This window comes from Salmo trutta, chromosome 9, assembly GCF_901001165.1.
Source record: "Salmo trutta chromosome 9, fSalTru1.1, whole genome shotgun sequence".
Taxonomy (NCBI): Eukaryota; Metazoa; Chordata; class Actinopteri; order Salmoniformes; family Salmonidae; genus Salmo; species Salmo trutta.
The window spans coordinates 12,652,392-12,674,762 of record NC_042965.1 but is presented as its reverse complement, the minus strand read 5'-3'; the positions used below and the strand labels follow the sequence as shown (position 1 = coordinate 12,674,762).

The following is a 22,371-nucleotide window of genomic DNA, read 5'->3' as shown; positions in this document are numbered from 1 at the left end:
CTTGACTTATTCCACAATTTGTTGTTGCAGTCTGAATTCAAAATTGATTAAATAAATGTATTCTCTCACCAATCTACACACAATACCTCATAATGAAAAAGTGAAAACCATGTTTTTAGCAAGTGTATAAAGAAATGTAATACATAAGTATTCACACCCCTGTCAATACATGTTAGAATCACCTTTGGCAGTGATTACAGCTGTGAGTCTTTCTGGTTAAGTCTCTAAGAGCTTTACACACTTGGATTGTACAATATTTGCACATTATTCTTTTCAAAATTCTTCAAGCTCTGTCAAGTTGGTTGTTGAACATGGATGTCTAGCAATTTTCAAGTATTGCCATAGACTTTCAAACTGACTTAAGTCAAAACTGTAACCTGGCCACTCAGGAACATTCAATTTAATCTAGCTAAGCAACTCCAGTGTGTATTTAGCTACACTCGCAATAACATCTGCTAAACACATGTATGTGACCAATAAAATTGGATTTGATTTATTTGGCCTTGTTTTAGGTTATTGTCCTGCTTAAAGGTGAATTTGTCTTCCAGTGTCTGTTGGAAAGCAGACAGAACCAGGTTTTCCACTAGGATTTTGCCTGTGTCAGCTCAATTCCGTTTCTTTTTATCATTAACTCCCTAGTTCTTGCCGATGACAAGCATACCCATAACATGATGCATCCACAACCATGCTTGAAAATATGAAGTGTATCTTTGTATTGACTGGGTGTTTTGGTACACCATTTATAGTGTAATCACTTCACCATGCTCAAAGGGATATTCAATGTCTGCTTTTTTTAGTTTTACCCATCTATCAATAGGTGCCCTTCTTTGCGCCGCATTGGAAAACCTGTAGTCTTTGTGGTTGAATCTGTTTGAAATTCACTTTTCGACTGAGGGACATTACAGATAATTGCATGTGTGGGGTACAGAGATGAGGTAATCATGTTAAACAATTATTGCACACAAAGTGAGTCCATGCAACTTATGTGACTTGTTAAGCAAATTTTTACTCCTGAACTTATTCAGGCTTGCCATAACAAAAGGGTTGAATACTTGACTCGACATTTTAAACTCAGGCTGTAAAACAACAAAATGTGGAAAAAGTCGTAGTGTGAATACTTTCTGAAGGCACTGTATATCTGGATAGGCTGTAACTCCCATACTTCACCATCATTCCTGTAAATATCTATTGGGAATGTAATATGTACATTTTCACTCTTTTGATTCTATTTGTAGTGGTATTTTATTTAAATGTTTTTGAGACCCAATTCAACATCCTAGGTGTATAGTGTGAGATTTTAGTTTTCTTCCCAATTTGAATGTTCAGCGCTCTCCTCCTTCATTGTTTTCACTTGTGCCTTCAACGTTGCTCTGGATAACCTTATGAAACTATTTTGACATCCAAAAATTACTGTTTTGTTATGGAAATGTGTATAGTGGGTAGTTTTGCACAGATTTTTGTTTTACATATTCATGGTGTGGAATAAGGAATGTCATTTTCCAACAGTCTTTCAACCATTTGCTGGATGTACTTCCGTAACCTTCAAACTGCGCATGCACTTATAGTACATGTCATGAATAAGGGCTCTCTGCTTGCTATCTATCCCTCTTTCACATTTCTGATCAGTTAGTATACTGCTGGTTGGATTTCAGATTCCTTTTTTAGAACTTTGTTTCTCAAAATGGATTCTAAACTTTTATAAACCAAAGATATCCTGATTATTACAATAACTGGAATCTGGAATGAATCTACACGTCATTCTGTGAGGAATGACGAAATAAGCCATTTCCCTAAGCCATGTTTTATAACAATGTAAACTAAAGAATATTGGCGTTTTTGAAGTCAGCTGCTGCCTGCTGACAGCTGTTAGCTAACCAAGGTCAACAGCGTGTTAATACTGTCTTGGTTAATCACGTCTGGTGTTGTTCTGATTCCCTCAAGCTGTGGAGGACCATTTTATTTCAAACTGCTAACGCCATATACCCAACCGTGGCACCCACCTGGGACCTCAAGGCAAAATAAGAAATATAAGTTATTGTATTTTTCTTGCATATTGTAAACATTTGCAGTCAATTATACACATTGGTCAGAATCTCTCCATTTCAATTCAACTATGCGCCTATGACATTTGCAACACTGTATTTTGGAACAGCCTGTGTGATGAAACTGCAACACCAGTGACTCAGATGGAAAGTACTACACCCATGTCTTGATTTAAATCTCTTTCAACTTGGGCATGAACATGCTAAACCAAGGGCTGGGAGCTAATGGGATCAGTGTGTCTGGGTCTGTGAACTGTTTTAAACTCTTGACCTTTCAAAATGTGTTCTGAATCATGTTTTATTAAACCACGGGCCAGCTTTAATTTTGTATAAATGTCAACATTAAAACACTTTATTGAACATTTTACAACTCTGTCACTCGATCATTACAATCCATGTCAAAGGCATTTCATCAGTATCTCTCCCTCTCCATTTTCGCCCACTGGGCGATGGTATCTGACTCCATCATATAGGCCTTTATAACAGATGCCCGATCAGCATCATTGGTCTCTCTGGGAAGTAAGATCGCATGGGATAATATTAGCATTGAATTGAAACCATGCCTGTGATGGTACCGTATAAGATACTAAATAATATTCTAGAGTAAATAATTGTATACTCTTTGAATTTACAGTAGTTGATTGTGGAAGAAGGTCAAGTGCGATTTTTGAATGACATAAGTCCTCTCACCTCAAATCCAAATGGTGAGCCCCCTCTGAGATGCAATCAGTGATGAGTTTCTCACCTACAGAACAAAAGTCATACACATTTTATTCATATCTTACCCTTCCATTTGCCCATGGGTCCAGATCTCCATTGGAGAAAATGTTGCTGGCTGTGGAGAGGGCTGATCAAGGCAACAAAGAACAGAAACATAAAGAACAAAACATCACTGAGGAAACCATACTATGGAAAAATCAAGCGTACTAGGGTGGCTCAGTTGGTAGAGCATGGTGTTTGCAACGCCAGCATGGTGTGTGCAACACCAGGGTTGTGGGTTTGATTCCCACGGGAGGCCAGTACAAAAAAAAATGTGTGAAATTAAATGTATGCATTCACTACTGTAAGTCGCTCTGGATAAGAGCGTCTGCTAAATGACTAAAATGTAAATGTAAAAATTACAGCGAAGTGTTCTAGAAGCAAGCCATGTGTACTGCATGGGCATTTCAAATGATGTTGAAATGAGCAAGGCTACAGGGTCATTCCACCAAACAGTTGCCATCTCAAGAATTTAAAAAAGACTACAGTAAGTGCCTATTAAGTGCCAAATAAAGCAACATGGTTGATATCTTAAATTAGGGTACTTTTGCCATTAAAATGCTCAGTCTGATCGTGTGGGCATGCTGATACAAATTGAAATAGATTTACATACACAGCCCTGATTAGCGGATAGGATCTTCTAAACTCTATAGCCTACCCTGCTTACCCATTTAAAGTAGGAGGTTACATATGCAAATAAAGATAACTGGTCATTGGTCAGAATAATCAGATTGTGATGTCATGCTGTGGGCCAAAATATCCATCCCACCTGAACAGGCTGAAATTCCAGGTGGGTTCTTTTTCTTCAAAAAGGGTGTTATCATTTTCAAAATTTCAGAGTGTTAATTCAACCTCAGTGTGTGGAAATATATATATTTTTTAAGAACTAACATCCCATTTTTGACTGCACTGCCCCTTTAAAACAAGGGACAGGGTTTTTGGACCTTAAATTGATTACTAATCTCATCAAATAAATAATGATCTTCAGAAATGACCTTGTCAAAGCAACAAAATAACCAGAGCTTTAAAATGATGGTGAAAATTTTGAGAATTGTTGGAGTTTTGTGGGTTAAAATCTTCCTAGAAGTCACAGAGGATGCTTAGAGAGAGGTCAAAATGCAGAATATATATATATATACATACATACATACATACATACATACATACATACATACAGTACCAGTCAAAAGTTTGGACACACCTACTCATTCACGTTTTTTTTATTTTTTTTTTACTATTTTCTACATTGTAGAATAATAGTGAACACATCACAACTATGAAATAACACATATGGATTCTAAAAAGTGTTAAACAAATCAAAATATATTTCATATTTGAGATTCTTTAAAGTAGCCACCTTTTGCCTTGATAACAGCTTTGCACACTCTTGGAATTCTTTCAACCAGCTTCACCTGGAATGCTTTTCCAACAGTCTTGAAGGAGTTCGCACATATGCTGAATGCTTGTTGGCTCCTTTTCCTTCACTCTGCGGTCAAACTCATCCCAAACCATCTCAATTGGGTTGAGGTTGGGTGATTGTGGAGGCCAGGGGCCTCATTTATTTAAAAAATCTTAGATTTATACTTGAACTTAGTTGTGAGATAATTTCCGACGATGTGCTTACGTTCGATTTATAAAAGATACTGAGCATAAAAAACCTTGCTTACGCAGGTTCTAAGAAGCCCATTTGGAACTTACGCACCTGTGATCATATAAATCTCAAATTAACTTAAAATTGACGGCACCTGAACGTGCCTTACAGTCAGCGATTTCCCCTTATAGAATGCTATCACAAATGAGGATTTAGTCAGGAATATCCATGGACCAAAAGAGACACTTTGTGGGCAGAACTGAAAAAGCATGTGGGAGCAAGGAGGCCTACAAACCTGACTCAGTTAAACCAGCTGTGTCAGGAGGAATGGGCCAAAATTCACCCAACTTATTGTGGGAAGCTTGTGGAAGGCTACCTGAAACATTTCACCCAAGTTAAACAATTCCAAGGTTATCCTACCAAATACTAATTGAGTGTATGTAAACTTCTGACCCACTGGGAATGTGATGAAAGAAATAAAATCTGAAATAAATAATTCTCTCTACTATTATTTTGACATTTCACATTCTTAAAATAAAGTGGTGATCCTAACTGACCTGGGGAATTTTTACTAGGATTAAATGTCAGGAATTGTGAAAAACGGCGTTTAAATGTATTTTGATTAGGTGTATGTAAACTTCTGACTTCAACTGTAGGTCTGTAGCAGTTTGGGTCTAGAGTGTCTCCCCCTTTGAAGAGGGGGAAGACCGCGGCTGATTTCCAATCTTTGGGAATCTCAGACGATACGAAAGAGAGGTTGAACAGGCTAGTAATAGGGGTTGCAACAATTTCGGCAGATCATTTTAGAAAGAGAGGGTCCAGATTGTCTAGCCCGGCTGATTTGTAGGGGTCCAAATTTTGCAGCTCTTTCAGAACATCAGCTATCTGGATTTGGGTGAAGGAGAAATGGGGGAGGCTTGGACGAGTTGCTGTGGGGGGTGCAGGGCTGTTGATCAGGGTAGGTGTAGCCAACTGGAAAGCATGGCCAGCCGTAGAAAAATCCTTATTGAAATTCTCAATTATAGTGGATTTATCTGTGGTGACAGTGTTTCCTAGCCTCAGTGTAGTGGGCAGCTGGGAGGAGGTGCTATTATTCTCCATGGACTTTACAGTGTCCCATAACCTTTTTGAGTTTGTGCTACAGGATGCAAATTTCTGCTTGAAAAACTAGCCTTTGCTTTCCTAACTGCCTGTGTATATTGGTTCCTAACTTCCCTGAAAAGTTGCATATCACGGGGGCTATTCGATGCTAATGCAGAACGCCACAGGATGTTTTTGTGCTGGTCAAGGGCAGTCAGGTCTGGAGAGAACCAAGGGCTATATCTGTTCCTGGTTCAATTTTTTTGGAATGGGGAATGCTTATTTAAGATGGTGAGGAAGGCCCTTTTGAAGAATAACCAGGCATCCGCTACTGATGGGATGAGGTCAAAATCCTTCAAGGATACCCGGGCCAGGTCAATTAGAAAGGCCTGCTCGCTGAAGTGTTTTAGGGAGTGTTTGACAGTGATGAGGGGCGGTCGTTTGACCGCAGACCCATTACGGATGCAGGCAATGAGGCAGTGATCGCTGAGATCTTGGTTGAAAACACCACCAAGGTGAATTGGTTTAGTCTTGACTCTTGGTTGACATTGTTGGGGGATGGGTAATGTATTGATGCTCGAGTGCCAAATCAATACAAATGTATCTTTGTTACTTTTTTATATTGATGAGTCTTATTTTTGTACGTATTTTTATATTTATATAGTTTTAAATGTTATGATTATTTATTTTTGTTGTTCCAAATGTCTAAATAAAAATGACAGTTAGTGCAGAATGGGCCCAGATGTCTCCCTCGTTGCCAGTGTAGAGGAAGATGTGTCCATAGCTTCTCTTCCGGTACTCATCTAGAAGGACATAGAGCATGACAATAGTCAAAAGTGGGCATGCAGGTTGGACAGAATAAGATAGGCCAGTACAAAGTGTGCAAAATGTCAATTGGTGGATGCTCCTTGCTCACCTGTGAGTAGGTACCGCTGCTCGTAGGTGCCATTGCCCATGCTGTTTTTTTTTTATTTAATTTTTTTACATTTTAGTCATTTAGCAGACACTCTTATCCAGAGCGACTTACAGTAGTGAATGCAAACATTTCATATATTTTTTCTCCGTACTGGTCCCCCGTGGGAATCAAAACCACAACCCTGGCGTTGCAAACACCATGCTCTACCAACTGAGCCACATGGGACCACAGGCGGATGTGGTCCAGTATTTGGGGAAAGTATTTATCTTTAAATTGGGGATTTGGGTCAGTGCTGTGCTCATGATTCTTGTCCTAATAAGCATGAGATGTTCAGAGGAACAAACCTGATGTCTTACCTGAAAACGCCTGTACCTGAAAATGCCCCTTGCATCATGGAGTAGAGGGAGAGCAAAACAATAATGCTAATAAAACAGAGTTGGAATCTTGAAAGGCCTGTTGGTGAAAGCCTCAGCAAATAACTGTTTTTATGAATTGTTCATTGTCTGAATCATATAACGTAGGTTTGTTTATTGACCTCTGAATCCAGGCAACATATTGGGCCCTATGCATAGTGGGAGTTATAGTTCTTTCAATCGACTCAGCTGTGAAGTCCTAAAAGGCACTACTAAATATTGCCCCACTAAGGTATCCCATTATGGCAGCTACAGCATCCGCCTCATGCGGGAATAAATTACTTTTCAATACTTGACTAATTTGTCCAGATACTGTCAATAGATATCAATAAGATGTGAATGTTGGTGGGAAAAAAGTATAGTCTCTGAAGACAATGTGAAAATCTCTGTCAATTAATAAAAAACGTAATTCATTAGAGATTACTGTTGAGTGTGAAAACTCTACTAATAACATGAAGTATCAATTTGGAGAGGCATGTCTCTCTCCTTCACAAACACACTATCGCTCACTGTCACTTTCTGTTTTTCTGTATCAGTATTATCAATTGAGTTTGATTGTGCTTGCATGGTTGCCGAGTTGCCGTAGACCAACGTTTCTATATTGAGATGAACTGAAAGACTTGGTATACTTTACAAGGAGGAGTTATTACCTCCAGTCAATTGATTTTCAAAACGCAAAGATCAAAGACGTAATAATGTCTGTTATTATACGATTTTTTTGTATTTCATTTTTTTTTCAGTCAGGTAGAGGAAGAAAAATACTTTTTATGCAAATTACAACTTTGCAGGAAGGTAACATTTTATTGCAGATACTACAGCCTAGGATTTTAATGAATAAAATTGAGAACATTTACCATTCAGAGTGTCTCACAAATTATCAGGGAAGGACACGCTATAGAAACAGGACACCTCAGTCTTCCTTTTTACATAGAGTAAAAATTCATCCAACATTCGTCCAAATAGTAATCTGTGAATAATTTTGTATCACAGAAACAGTCAATAAATAAGTCCTCAATATTTCTGTTATTCTTTATCTGTAAGGGCTTAAAATATCTCTATTTATGTTGTTTACATACATCTTTCAGACCTCTTTTCCTCAGTGATACTGAGTAAAATATATGTTCTGTATGTATATATATATTTTAATTACTGTGGATCATTGTGAAACCTCTTATCCGAATGGCATGCTTAAGATTTTTGAAACAAAATCCTGCTTGTAAGGGAAATGCATATTCATATTTACATTGAAACACCAGCCACAGGCTCAAACAGTTGGAGGGCGAGGGTAAGTTCATTTCCAAATGATCCCTCAGAATAACATCTGAAACGTTTTGACAACCCGGCCATTTCTTGAACGACTAAAAGTAACAAGGGACACAGACTTACAGAGACCCGAGCCCAGTCCATTAACTGCCAATCTCAAAGCTTGGGTTATGCTGTACATTACCCCACCCTACTCCCTACCCCCAACACATACACGCTCCACACACATACAAAACAATCAAATCAAGATGCTTATGCTCCATTGATCCAAGAACTACCTACACCTACTAGCACCTAATTTAGCTGATTCTTGGTTTTGGTTAGATGACCTGTTTGAAATGTTAACATGGAAACCAGCTAATGTAGTATATATAATATTCATACATACAGCATCCCTGACCACAGATGGGAAAAATAAGACTGACTTTTATGAATGTCGACAAATAAATGCAGTTCTTGAATTCGCTAGAGTATTTAACAAAACTCAAACACATTGAAATAACACTGGATTTAAGAATGTGCTCTATAGAATCACGGTTGTTTTTACAAGATTATACAATAAAAACAAATTCAACTATAAACAAGATTTTGATGAAAGATATTAGGAAAATGAAAAAGGCAAAATTTCTACAAAAATAAATACCCAGTGTACATCAGAATAACTTGGTATACTGCAGACAAAAGCACTACAAAAAAAAATAAGCAAAGCTACTGTATGCCTATAAGTTTCACTGTCCCCTGACTATGGCCTCACACCTTGGATCCAACATTTCTGTAAGCACATGAAAAAAAAAAGGTATAAATAAGACATTAATAAATAAAAACAGAATGAATAAAACATAGGTAATTCTTACTGTTAGTATAAAAGCATTTAAAAAGATCCTTCAGTCAAATCAGTTCATAGCTCTGTCTTTTTGTTCTGTTTTCTCAAGAGTGCCTTTTCATACAAAAATATCAAAATCGGTCCATCTTGTCATAACTCTCTACTTGAACTGGTCGTGGATATGTCCGATCTGAGACGGCATGCTGCTGGTTGGTGGACTCGAGATGCCCTCTGACCAGTCGGACATGTTAGAATGCGGGGAGGAGCTAGACCATTGGTCGGGAGACCCGGGGGAGGGGGTTAAAAAGGGGTGGTCGGGGACTTGTAGCTGGTGGTTGGGGGTGTTGTCCATGGGGCCGGAATAGCTGTGCTGGGAGGGAGGGGTGAGGTACTGGGTGCTGGGCAGGTTCTGGCTCATGATCTGGGTCTCCTGGGGTAGGATGGTATGGATGGGCATGGAGCCCTGGTTCCCTGTGCCCTGCTGGAGCTCTGAGCCACTCAGCTCGCTGCTGATGAAGTTCTGGCTGATGGAATGGCCACTAGTGCCAGTGTTAGAGTTCTGGTGCTGCAGCTGGATGCTCTGTTGCTGCTGCTGGAGCTGCTGCTGCAGGTTCTGTTGGTGCTGCATCTGCTGCTGCATCTGCTGCTGGGCCTGCTGCAGAAGATGGGGCTGTGAGGCCAGCCGGGTGTTCTGCAGGCCCTGGTAGCTCATCATCTGGGACAGGCTGGCGGTGGGGAGCCCGTTGTGGAGAGAGGTCATCATGCCTTGCTGCCCGCCCCCCTTGTGCAGACCACCCTGCCCACCGACAGGACCAACCCTCATGGGATTGAACTGGCTGGGCTGGCCCATGCTGGCGTGCATCCTGGAGAGCCAATCACACTGGCCATTCATGCCCCCCGAGCCATTGGAGCCTGACACTGGAAGGTGGGTGAGACGGGGCGGGAGTGCGTCGAACTGCATGTGTGCCAGCTCCTGCTTGTTGGGCATGCCCATGTGGTTGACCCCCATGTGGGGGTCGGACATCCCCTGGAGGTGGTTGAGCGACATGGACGGGGACTGCTGGAAGGGGGACGTCATCATGGGAGGGGACGCCACGTCAGAGATATACCCGTGTGGAGACTCCAGGGAGTCCACTGGGGACAGAACAGCTGAGCTATCCATCACACTTCCTCCCTTCCCATCCTGGGAGGTTTTCTTCTTGTTCTTCATGTCCTTGCCGTCCTTGCAGCCGATGCCCTTGGCGCTGGGCTTGCGGGCCTTCTTGCCCTGGACCTTCATGCTGCCCAGGTAGCCATTGGGGGAGCAGATGGGGGGGGACAAGGTCGTGCCCATGGAGCCTCCATGGCCATGGCTGTGTACGGGTGCACTGCGGACCAGGTTGTACTCATCCATGAGACGGACAATGTCGTGGTGCATCCTCTCTTGCGCAATGTCTCGGGGCAGCCGGTCCATGTGATCAGTTATCTCGCGGTTAGCGAAGTGCTCCAGCAGGACCTTGGCGGTCTCGTAGCTTCCTTCCCTGGCGGCAAGGAACAGAGGGGTCTCCTCCTGAGGAAGACACACAGTGAGAAACATGTTTACAGTGGGCCACAGACAGACAGCTCTCTCACAAAATTGATTGTATCTCAGTAACCACGTTTATATCCTTAGTTTTTATGCGAGTAAAGTCATACCATATTTTTAAGAAATCACGACAGCTGTCATGGAAGTTTCGGTACAATTTGATAAACGCTGACAAATAATTTATTCGTTCGATATGGTGGGATGTTTTTTGTGTCGGTAAAAGTAATTATGCGAGAAATGGCGGTGGAAACGCCATAATAACCATCATATAGAAGTAAACTCGGAGTCACGCGATGATATGTTTTACGGTCCTCCCACTACGACCCAGAAAAGCCTGCAGTTTATTAGGCTACAGATGAAATAAGTTCTGATGAACTTCACAGGGTGGTGAAAGTGCACGGTGATGAGCTTGATGCTCCTTTCCAATAAATATAGAGGATCTTATTTTAGTGACATGATTATTGATGCTTGACTGCCGTTTGATAAATACAAATATTCTCATCATGTAGACTAGCCTACCCGCACTGTATCTGAGAGCTGTTGGCTGGAGCGCGTGTGCCAAAACCAGATTAGGCGCACTTGCTATTTAACGCAACAGTTTTTGTGACAGAACTATCGGTAGAGTTGAAAATGCGATGGAAACACACTGAACTTCAGATTTTTATTCGGTAGATGAAAACTTAGGCGAAAAAGTACTGTACATTTGCGTGCACTACATCATCACGCACAGATTTGGAAACACACCAACAGTGGGAAAATGCGCATCTTTTTTATTTAAAGCAAATTTTTTTATATTTCAGAATATCGCCAATTGGATGGAAACCTAGCTACTGAGAATAACCGGTATAAATAAAGGTTCAATGAAAAAGCAACATAGCTTATGGAGGCAGCTTATTCTATGGTGTTTTATCAGCCGGCAGAGATGCCTTACCTTGTTGTTCTGCATGTCCTTGTTGGCGCCGTTCTTCAGTAGTATGATAGCTGCTTCCACGTTGTTCACTGCTGCTGCCCAGTGCAGAGCAGATTTGCCTGGTGAAGGAGAGCGGGAGAGACATCAAGCCATGCCTGTCTAAACTGACCTAAAGAAACCTGACTATCATTTCTTTCCAAACCCCACATTATTTCAACTTTTGTAAAAAGGCATTTTTTATTTAATTCTACCCATTTCTAATGACAAATGTAACGTTTGATTAAATTCATGGATTAAAAAGTGCTCCACTATAGCTCTGGTTGAGAGAGTACGACGAGGCCAAGGAGCCGATAGAGATACAACATTGACATAAGAGCCCTACCGAAGTCATCGATAGCGTTGACGTCCGCGTGGCAGTTGATGAGCTCCTCCACCATGCCCTCCACTGCCAGGCGGGCTGCCAGGATCAGAGGGGTGGTGCCATCGTGCATCCGGGCATCCAGGTCTGTGGCACGATTCCTGATCAAAATCTACAGGAAGACACGAGCTGGTTATGAGATTATCTATAGAGATACTAAGGAAGAAAGGTCACATTGCCAATCCAATACAGTAGATCTCTTTGCTACTCAAAACCACACATGAGACTGCATTTGACCCCAACCTGGAAGACGCCCTGAGCGTCGGCAGCCACGGCAGCATGTAGCGGGGTCTTGCCCATGTTGTCCTGGATGTTGGCATCCGCACTGGCCTCCAGCAGACGCTTGGCAGCGTCAGAGCGGGCGTAGCGGGCAGCGAGATGGAGGGCGGTCTCCCCCGTGCGGTCCGTCTGACTGTGGAGTTTGGCACCCTGGTAGATGAAATCATTGATCACGTTGGCAGAGGCATCTTCCTCCTCCTCGCTGTTGCCTGTTTCCAGACCTCCTCCACTGCAGGAGGCAATCATCAGGGGGGTGAAGCCATCTGGGCAGAGGGAGGGAGGGAGGGAGAGACCATACTTTAGGACCAGGGGAGTTAACTATACCTCAGCATTGGCAGTCAGTGCACTAGTGCAGGGTCAGCATGAGACAGAGCCCAGTTCCTGGTACAAACAGTAAGAGTCAGAACTTCAAAGCACGGGGAAGATCAAAACAAAGCAACAAACAAATCGAATGTGGATTTGATGCGTTTGCCTGGGTGAATCATCACAGCTCTCTTTTCGATAACGGATTCTGATCAAGCCCGGCGTTGAGGAGCTTGGGGAAACGGGCCAGGCTATGTGAAACCTAGGCAGCTGGAAAACTGAGCATCATCATCTCTGAGGGGAGGCTCAGCCAGTCGACCTGGATGGGTTTCTCCTCTTCAAAAGAATAGCGAGCCCCAGATCTCACAGATTCAATTCAGGCTCATTGATCGGTTAGGGAGAGAAAACGTGTGTGTGTGCTGTGCTTTAGTTCCAGGAGCATGTTACTGTTGATTTTCTTAAAACACTCTTCAGGGGGTTTGACACTTAATAAAAGGGTGTTGTATTTTGGCCAGTTATTGGTTTTATTAATAAAGCATATGAAGAGAAAGGCCTATTAGTGGTCCAATGATGAATGTAAGCAGGAATCAGGAAGGGAGTTTTCCCCTGGGCTCAGGGCTTCTAGCCGCATGCTTTGATCTGGATCCCCTTACCCTGAGGACACAGGGCTTTAGCTACTCCTACACACACACACACACACACACACTCAATCAGCTAATATCTGAGGCAGAAAGATACCTTAAAACATGACCATAAGTTTAGTTTGACGTCTACACAAAGCAAGATTTTAAGGTAATATAATTCAACTGAATAGGAATATGTATTTTGTGAGTAATACAAATTATTAGAATGATCATATTTAAATACTTTATATATATATATATATATATATATATATATATATATATATATATATATATTTGTATCCACATTTTTCCTGCCACTTCTGATGACATAATTATGAAGACCTCTCATCTCTCCTTTTCTAACTCTACACCAGTACTGACAACTGAAATGTGACTCTAAAAAATACTTGGTACATGACCTCTGCACCGTAAATATAAGAGTAGCTGGGGCAAAATACAACAATTCCATACAACAGTATTACTGAAGTCCTACACACCTGATACACACCAAATTAAATACATACATTCTATATTCACAAAGAATAATACAATTTCATGAAATGTAATAATCAATTCAACCCTTGTCAGTAGACATGGAGGTAAAAAAAGACCCCCCAACCATCAGTCAACTTCACAGCTAAAATCTGTCTTCATTTCCCTAAGAACGAAACGAGTGGCTGTGAACACACCTGGTCCCCGTACGTTGACGTCCATGCAGTCGTTCTCAATCTCCCCCTGAGGGGGTGTGGGGGCGATGGAGGGGATACGGAGATCAGCCGCGTCCAGGTGCTGCTGGGTCCACTGGCGGTGGTCCGTCTGGTCATCCAGGTCCAGCATCACCTGCTCCTCAAACTGCTGGAACCAGACCAGGGGGTGGACGGACAATCAATTAGCTCACACCGCATCCAAAGCATTTCATCTCAAACCTATTTGAAAACTGAGGTTTAATTAACCGACTTTTATGTATTAAAATGCTGACATTCTGGACAATAAAACCAAAAACCAACACAAAAGAGACTCTACATTTTCAATATCTTAATATTAAATTAAAGCTAATTAAATTCAATAGCCTATGCAAATGTATACATCTTGAAACGAAACTGGAATCAAGTGATATTTGAAGGCTATTATCAATGATGAAAAAGAGAAAATCCCTGACTGAAGATATTTTCTTCATATATTTCTTTAGGTATTTCTTAAGATGTCCATGTTCTACTCTTATTCCTGTCTTTCTCCAACAGTAGGTCCCAATGCCAGTATGTGGTGTCCTTAGACTCCTTACCCTAAAGCGCTTGGCGTCTGAAGGCTCCTCTTCTCCCCATTCATTCTGGTTGTTGTCCATCAGTGATATGTCCAAGGAATTTTTCAGTGGCCTGTGGTCAGACAGAAATCCCATTGAAAATCCGGATGCAGCACGTGAGCTAGCCAACTATCCCAGCTGAGCCCTCTTCCTCAGTGGCAGTGCACCAACACCGAAACAAAAGCATTGATTGAGCCCCCCCATCCTGTCCCGTCCCACCACTATCGCCCAGACAAGTCAATTAATGCGCCCGTTACCTAAACCTGCTGCAACATTATCATTAATGATCTGAACGAACACCGTTCCCCCCTCTTTCTAATCGCCAACTACACCCCTCAGCCCCAAAAACTCTCGTTACCGCTCCACACCCTGCTACGACCAAATCCACGAAAAACTAACTGTGACCCATGGTGGGAAAACAATGTGGTGCCGCATGGAAACCCGGGAAACTTACTTCAATCCCACCGAATCCTCCCCGACGGGCTCCCTCCTCTTCTTCTTGTTGGGCTCACTGGTCTTGAAGCCCTCCGGCAACCACAATTGGCCGTGCTCGCGACGACGCTTCCGTGAGGCGACCATCCCCACGCCCACGAAGGCCAGGAGAGCCAGCCCGGCTAGGACCACGTAGATGGGATAGAGCTCCGACGGAAGCTGGGGGTCAACCTCACCTGGAGGGAAAAGGGACAACATGGTAAGGCGGACAGCAGCGGAGCCTGAGAACCCAGGTAGGCAGGCAGGCGTTGGGTTGGTCGCAGGACTGCTAGTCCAGCTCCTCTAGTCTAGTGAAACCCCCTCCTGGAGCCTGGTCCTAGTTGTCCATGGCCAGAGCTACAACGGGAATGAGGAGCGCCGTTTGTAAAACAAGGTCGGTCCTGTTCTGTAATCATCAGAATTGCTAACCACTTCTCATCAAATAGAGCTAGAGATAAAATAAAATATACAAAAAAAACACCACCTCCTCTCCCCTCTCAGCCCAGGGTACCAGGAGACAACTCTACCATTTCTTCTTTAAGGGGAAAAAAAGGGAGGGATTAATGAACTTCAAATTACTGCACGCGCTTTAAGCTGTAAAGACGAAGGATTTATTAGGATTTTCAAGATAACAAAGACTCCCAACTTCTAGCACACTCCCGATCAATTTTTCCCCTTCGCTTTTTTTCCACTAACGATTTTGAAATGATAAACTCTCCCAACCCAAACCCTTAGAGATGCATTAAGTCCTGGTATTACATTCAGCGAGGTGAAGGTTGCAGCAGCCTCACACTGTGGGATGAAGTGTGTGTGTGTGTGTGTGTGTGTGTGTGTGCGCGCGCGCTAGAATGGTATGTGGATGGGGTAGGGGGGTGGATGAGTTGATTTACGGCAATTAACCATTTTGGAGCCTGAAGCCATTGGATTTAAACACAGACTGCTGCATTGATTGTTTAGTACATGTGATTCAAAAGTACATTTGTTTCATTGTTGAATACCAAATACACAATCAAAGAACACCCCATCATCACAGTGTGGTGTTGGAAGGTTAAGACCTAGGGGAAGAAAACCTTCACCGTGTTTGTCTGTGTTCGTGTGTGTGTGTGTGTGTGTATGTAGGGGTATGAGTAAGGTGGCATTATGGGTACAGTCCCGGGCTGTTTCAGCAGTACTCTTGGCTTGGTGACTGTTAGAATGGAAGAAGATAGAAACTCACTGTGAACAGCCTCTATGATGTAGGGAACGTTGAGGTTCCCGCTGGAGGCCAGGGCCCCCAGGAAGGCTGCTACGTCCGTGGCACTCTGGAAGCACTCTGTGGACTGCTGGACGCACTGGCGGTTGTCAATCTCCAGGTACACTATGGAGCTGTGGAGGACAGAGTCATGTGACACACGTTAGACCTGATCTACAAAAACCTCAGCGAGACGAAAGGACAGCTCAGTGGTTTCTGTTCAGGGAACTAGCAGCAGTTCTTCAAAAGACAGACACCAGTTTCCCATCACAATGGATGATTATACATCGCTACCAAATACGTGGAAGGGCAGTTCACACAGAAACTAGCTCGACTTCCACGTAAATGGGAGGTTTGCGTGAAAATTCCATTGAAATCCAGATTCCAAATGACGATTGTTCCCGAACATTTGTCTCACCCTTTGATCTGCATGGGGTCCAGCTCCCTGCGTCTGCGTCTGCTTCCATTGGCTATAGTATACATGCTGTTCTTCATGGAGCTGAGAACGGTGTCAGGGATCTCTGTCCAGCCCACCGAGCGCTTCATGTTGTGTTTCTTCAGCTCCTGCTCACTGCCGTAGTACGGGTAGATCATCGTCTGTCCCTTAGCGTCCTGCTGGAACACCACGTTGGTGTGGATCACGCGGCTCAGCTCGCGCAGGAAGCCAAGCGAGTTGTTCCGGAGCTGGTCGGGCATGATGTGGACCACGATGACCAGGCGGCCCACCGCCAGCTTCTCTGGCATGTTGTTGGCACAGTCCAGACCGTCCCACTCACACTCTGCGTTGTTGCAGCCCTGGTCACAGTGGCCGTCCGCATAGTGGTCTTTACAGTACTGGTCGTACAGAGGACTGGAGGGACAAGAGGAAATAGTATTATTCAGTATGGCATTTAATGGGATGTATAGTGTTTAACAAGAAAGCTCAGACTGTTGTTCAGGCCTTGAACTCCTACTCAGACTTGATGTATTATCTACAGCATTAGCTGAATCTGGTGAGTTATAGTAGGTCTGGAGCAGAACCCTGCATAGCCAAGTAGGTCTCAAGGTGGATTGGCCTCCCCTTATCGAGTATTGTATTCAGCCCCTGATGGCAAGCGATTCACTCACTTGCACTGGCCCTCCAGGTTCTGACAGTCAAAGCCATCGTAGAGACACCCGGCGTTGTTGCACTGCTCGTCACACTTCCCGTCGTTGAAGTAGCGCCAGCACTGCAGGGACGACGTGCAGTTCTTCCACGGGTCGTCGAAGTTGAGCGAGCAGTCGCCCCCGTCCCAGCCACACGCGTGGTTGTTACACAACATATCACAGAACTTGTTCCCCTTCGTTTCCTCACACTGGGGGATCTCACAGCTCACCTCCACCTCCGGCGGGGGGGTGATGTCCCGACCGAACCCGCCCAGGAAGCTGTAGTCCAGGATGTGACATAGCAGGCCGTTGAAGTTGGTGGGGCAGACGCAGTGGTAGTACGGAGCCTCTGAGCTGTACTCACAGGTTCCCCCGTTGTAGCAAGGGTTGGTGTTACAAGGGTTGTCTGTGGGGTATTCACACTCTGGCCCCGTGAACGAGGAGGTACAGAGACACTTTGGGTTCTTGTGTCCGGAGATGCAGGTGCCACCGTTACGACAGTGAAGACTCCCACAGGAGTGGGCATCGTACTCACAGGTGGAGCCAGTGTAGCCCTGTAGAGGGGAAGGAGAGGAAATGTGTCAATGTAGCAATACTATTAAATGTATTACAGCATGTTGAATGAATGAAAACACAGTGCAACACATCTGCCGAATGTCTCTTATACGGTGTCTTTGGCAGAACTACGGCAGCGGCCGTGGTTGTGTGTGAACTTACAGGTGGACACTTGCAGATGAAGCCGTGAGGAGTGTTGCTGGCTACGGCACATGTCCCTCCGTTACGACAGGGTTTGCCCTTACAGCCGTCAAACACCGTGTCACAACGCTCTCCTGTAGGGTCACAGAGAGAGATGGTTACATCGAGGACTGAAACGTTCCCTTATCAATAAGCCAATCACAGGTTAATGTTTAATGCCACGGAGCAGGAGTCTCCAACCCTGTTCCTGGAGAGTTACCCTCCTGTAGGTTTTCACTCCAACCCCAGGTGTAACTAAGCCGATTCAGCTTATCGACCAATTCATTATTGGAATCAGGTCTGCTAGAGTAGGGTTGGAGCGAAAACCTACAGGAAGGTCGCTCTCCAGGAACAGCGTTAGAGAGTCCTGCCATATAGGGTAAATACTTATCATTTGGGACTATATACTATAGAAAAAAATATAAGGTCATTTTTTTCTTGACATTTCTCCTGCAAGACCAAGGTGATTCGTCTCGAAAAAGACTATATAAAAGAAAAAGTCTACATTATTGTCCACTAGTCTTTGCTTTCCCATACTCAACCCCATGAAACAACTGTAATTATAACATGAAACTAAACCCAACCCTGCGCTGCAGTCACTCTCAAGCCAGATCCATCACATCCCCCTCCTGCACGTTAAATGTTACCTGTGTATCCAGTACGGCAATCGCAGCGGTAGTTGTTGGTGAGCTGGACGCAGTTGTGTGTCCCGCGGGGGTCACATGGGTTGGACAGGCACTCGTTGACGTCCCCCTCACAGCGCTCCCCTACGTAGCCGGCGGGACAGATACAGTGGTAACCTCCCACCCTGTCAACACACTTCCCCTTGTTGAAGCACTTGGGCTCGTTGGGGACTTGGTCTGTGACGGGGTTGCAGTCGTCAATGTTGATCTCACAGTGAACGCCTGAGAGGTAGAGATCAGGAGGGAGGGAGGAAGAGGGGAGGAACAGTCAGCCTAAACACTCAGATGGGACACCGTCAAGGGAGCATAGGAGGATCCTACGACCTGCAATGGTTCAACACACATTTTAATTTACCGTTTTGTGACGTTATCTCTTGTTTGCTCCCTATATAACCACACTTTTTTGGGGGCAACGTTCATTTCAACAGTACTTCAGCTGACCTACAAGAAACACACCCTTTATGTCCAGGAGATAAATCAATCCTGCATTTGACGGGGAGGAGAGTTTCAGACATGTGCTGGACGCTGTTGAGCCCTAATTAATGAAGTGTGGTGGATTGAGAGAGGTAGGTAGAAAGAGAGAGAGAGAGACAAAGAGTGGGAGTATGGAGAGGAACAGAGGAGACCAGAGGAGTGAGTGATAGAGAGTAAGAGAGAGTGGGAGGGTGGAGAAGAGCAGAGGAGAGGATGGAGGGATAGAAGGAGGGAGATGGTGTGTGTGGAGGTGGGTGGCGGGGCTCTGACCTTGGGTTCCCCTGGGACAGGAGCATTTGTAGGTATTGATCAGGTCAATGCAGGTGCCCCCGTTCTGGCACGGCTGGGAGAAACACTCATTGATCTCGTTGGAGCAATTCGTCCCGACGTATCCTGCCACGCACTGAGAGAGGAGAGAAAAAGCCAAATCAACGACTGACATGAAACAAGGCAGTTTCTGTTTACCTGGCTGTTTTTGCCAGTTTTCCACACAGGTCAGCAAATTCTCCTTCATCAGAGATCTCCACAAATGCGCAGAGTGCGGGTCTGTTTATAAACAGCCTTCACCAGTCTAGAAAGTGGGGGTTTAATAGGGAGAATCACTTAGAAAGGACACCAACACACTTATTTACACGACCCAAAAACGTGACGATCATTTCAAAGTGAGAACGTCTGACAATGTTTCGACCAGACCAAGACAAGGAAACACTTTAAAATGAACATTTCTGGGTGCGTAGAATCACTGTTCAGCCTAGTTTCACCATTAGGTCACATTTGTTATGCGTTTTACCCAGGGCCTGAGAAATAAGTAGAGAGCGCTGTGTTCCTAGTGAGCAGCCTACCTTGCAGGAGTACCCTCCTAGGAAGTCAGTGCAGGTGGCTCCGTTCTGACAGGGGTTGGGGGTGCACTCATCCACCTGCTCCTCACAGTAGCTGCCAGTGTAGCCCGCCTGGCAGTGGCAGTAGTGGGTGTTCCCAGCGTCCAGACACTGGCCTGAGTTACGACACAGAGCAACTACCTCCACACCTGGAGGCGGGAGGGCAGAGAGAGGAAGAACATGTGGTCAAGTGTTTATGTTACAGGTGTGAGGTTGATACTAACACAACGGAAAAACACATCCAACCTCATACATGCAGGCGTTCACACACACACACACAACACACACCCTCCTTCACACTCCCAGTGTTACCTCTTTGTTTGGCTGCCACCTCGCAGGAGACGCTTGGCACGTCGCAGTAGAGCCCTGTCCAGCCCGTCTGGCACTCACAGCTGTAAGTGGTGCCAGTCTGCCAACAGGTGCCCCCGTTCTTACAGGGAGACGAGTCACACCAGCGTACCAGATTCTGAGGAGAAACAGACACACCATAGACACAGTTAGGCACTAGGTGAGTAGACAGGTGAAAGTGACTGGAAATGTACATGGTTGTTTCACAGCTACAAACATCACTATAGCTAACGCTTGTAGTGCGCCTTAACTTAAATGTATTCATACCACCTTTGTTTAGCCAAGTATTTGATTCCTTAAAGCACATTTTATTTGACAATAGCAACATGGTATATTGCCTACAGCCAGTATAAAGTCACATTTTACTGGGCCTACACTGTACCTGGCAGTTGAGTCCAATGTAGCCCTGGGGACAAGTACACTTGTAGGTTCCATAGCTGTCCTGGCAGGTGCCTCCGTTCAGGCAGGGTCTGGAGTCACACTCGTTGATGTCGTGTTGGCAGTAGCTGCCAGTGAAGCCAGGTGGGCACAAGCAGGTGTAGGTGTTGATGCCGTCCAGACAAGTCCCACCGTTGAAACAAGAGCTGGGGATAAAAGACCATCAAAACATCAATAAAGCAATACCAGAAGTATCACGTTAAAGCCAGATTCAACGTTTTTATTAGTCCAATTAGTAAAAGTGACTTAATGAGTGTGAACATATTGGGCTATAACAGCATAGTCATTTAGTGTTATTAAACTTTCTGCCACAGGGGGCAGAAGTGGACAGGAGAAAAAAAAAGAGTTAGGTCAGAGCTATATTCATCGTTTGTGACAGAGACGCAACAGGCCATGTGAGGAAGATAGAACAGAAAGAAATAGGAGTCCGAGCTCTCTTCACCTCTCAGTGCAGTCAGGTGTGTTGTTCTCACAGTGTATCCCACTGAAGCCAGAGGGACAGGTGCAGGTGTAGCTGTTGACACAGTCTGTACAGCTGGCTCCATTTTTACATGGGTTACTGTCACACTCGTTGATGTCCTCCTCACACCTAGTGCCACGGAAACCAGGCAGGCAGGTGCACGCAAAGTTGTCCACTTCGTCCCGGCAGAAACCTCCATTGCTGCAGGGGTCTAAGGACGAGAGCGAGGAGGGAGAAAAGTTAGCTGATAGCTTAGCACACTGGCTGCGGCTCAATAGTCTTGATTAGCTTCCTTTCTTGTATTTTTTTTTTCTCCCCCCACTGATCACAAGGCAGATGTTATAGAGATATTTTAGAGGCCTATCTAGTTTTTAACCTATCAGTCATAAAAGAAAAGAGCCAAGGAGAGGGAGCAAGTTCAGAGTATTGAGACATGGCCACTGTCTCATATCCACCTGTTTTCATGAGGAAGTCATGAAGATGAGAGGAAAGGAGACTTACTGGGCTTGCAGTCGTCAATGTTGGTCTCGCAGTTGCGGCCAGCGTAGCCGGCCTTGCAGCCACAGCGGTAGTTGCCTTTGGTGTTCTCGCAGGTGGCCCCATTGAGACAAGGGTTCTTCACACACTCGTTAATGTCCACCTCACAGGTCTGGCCTATAGAGGGTAGGGGAGAGGAGGGAGGGGCGAGGCTTACTACACATACATCACTGAAATCATTTGCCCATTTTTTTGTTGTTGATATTCTGTCTATTTTCATATGTGTATATAAATGCATAAGAATGACAGATATTGTCCCTCACCTTGCCAGCCCTCTGGACACACACAGGAGAAGTTCTCGTAGTCCTCAGACTCCTGACAAACACCTGCGTTCTTGCAGGGTTTGGTGCTGCAGGGTGCCAGCAGGGTCTCACAGTTCTCACCTATCACATACACACACACACACGCACACACTTTTAGATAATGGACATTAACTATGCTCAATATAAAAATTCTCATATTATTATCATGTCTAATACTATTGTTTATCGGAACCAGAGTATCATGACAGGAAGTAGTGGGTGTCTGGATAGACCGCCCTACGTAGATAATGCTTTTATTGGACATTAAACACTTCATTCGGGAGGATATCAGGAGGCTTCTTGCCCACAGTGTAAAGCTCTGTGAGTGTTCAAGAGCAGAGCTGTTTGGATCCTGCGGAGACAATTCCCTTTCTGTTTTCACGACACCCAGCGCAGACAGGA

The 22,371-nt window shown here is 44.4% G+C and overlaps 1 protein-coding gene across 2 annotated transcripts in view; it reads right to left on the bottom strand.

The window, feature by feature from the left end:
* Positions 1 to 7,575: 7,575 nt before the first annotated feature.
* LOC115199909 (neurogenic locus notch homolog protein 1) overlaps positions 7,576 to 22,371 on the bottom strand; it is a 44,754-nt gene continuing 29,958 nt past the window's right edge. The window contains exons 16-34 of one of the 2 annotated variants that reach the window (XM_029762449.1): positions 21,931 to 22,050; positions 21,632 to 21,784; positions 21,113 to 21,341; positions 20,615 to 20,816; positions 20,197 to 20,350; positions 19,849 to 20,033; positions 19,277 to 19,409; positions 18,497 to 18,754; positions 17,832 to 17,944; positions 17,097 to 17,668; positions 16,408 to 16,839; positions 15,975 to 16,123; positions 14,742 to 14,955; positions 14,270 to 14,360; positions 13,677 to 13,839; positions 12,023 to 12,321; positions 11,744 to 11,891; positions 11,383 to 11,480; positions 7,576 to 10,436 (exon numbers count right to left, since the gene is read on the bottom strand). In XM_029762449.1, the coding sequence (XP_029618309.1) occupies positions 9,048 to 10,436; positions 11,383 to 11,480; positions 11,744 to 11,891; positions 12,023 to 12,321; positions 13,677 to 13,839; positions 14,270 to 14,360; positions 14,742 to 14,955; positions 15,975 to 16,123; positions 16,408 to 16,839; positions 17,097 to 17,668; positions 17,832 to 17,944; positions 18,497 to 18,754; positions 19,277 to 19,409; positions 19,849 to 20,033; positions 20,197 to 20,350; positions 20,615 to 20,816; positions 21,113 to 21,341; positions 21,632 to 21,784; positions 21,931 to 22,050 (5,102 nt within the window). In that variant the 3' untranslated portion in view covers positions 7,576 to 9,047. Of the gene's footprint in view, positions 10,437 to 11,382; positions 11,481 to 11,743; positions 11,892 to 12,022; positions 12,322 to 13,676; positions 13,843 to 14,269; positions 14,361 to 14,741; positions 14,956 to 15,974; positions 16,124 to 16,407; positions 16,840 to 17,096; positions 17,669 to 17,831; positions 17,945 to 18,496; positions 18,755 to 19,276; positions 19,410 to 19,848; positions 20,034 to 20,196; positions 20,351 to 20,614; positions 20,817 to 21,112; positions 21,342 to 21,631; positions 21,785 to 21,930; positions 22,051 to 22,371 lie in introns of both variants that reach the window. The other variant, XM_029762448.1, reaches the window with a different exon arrangement.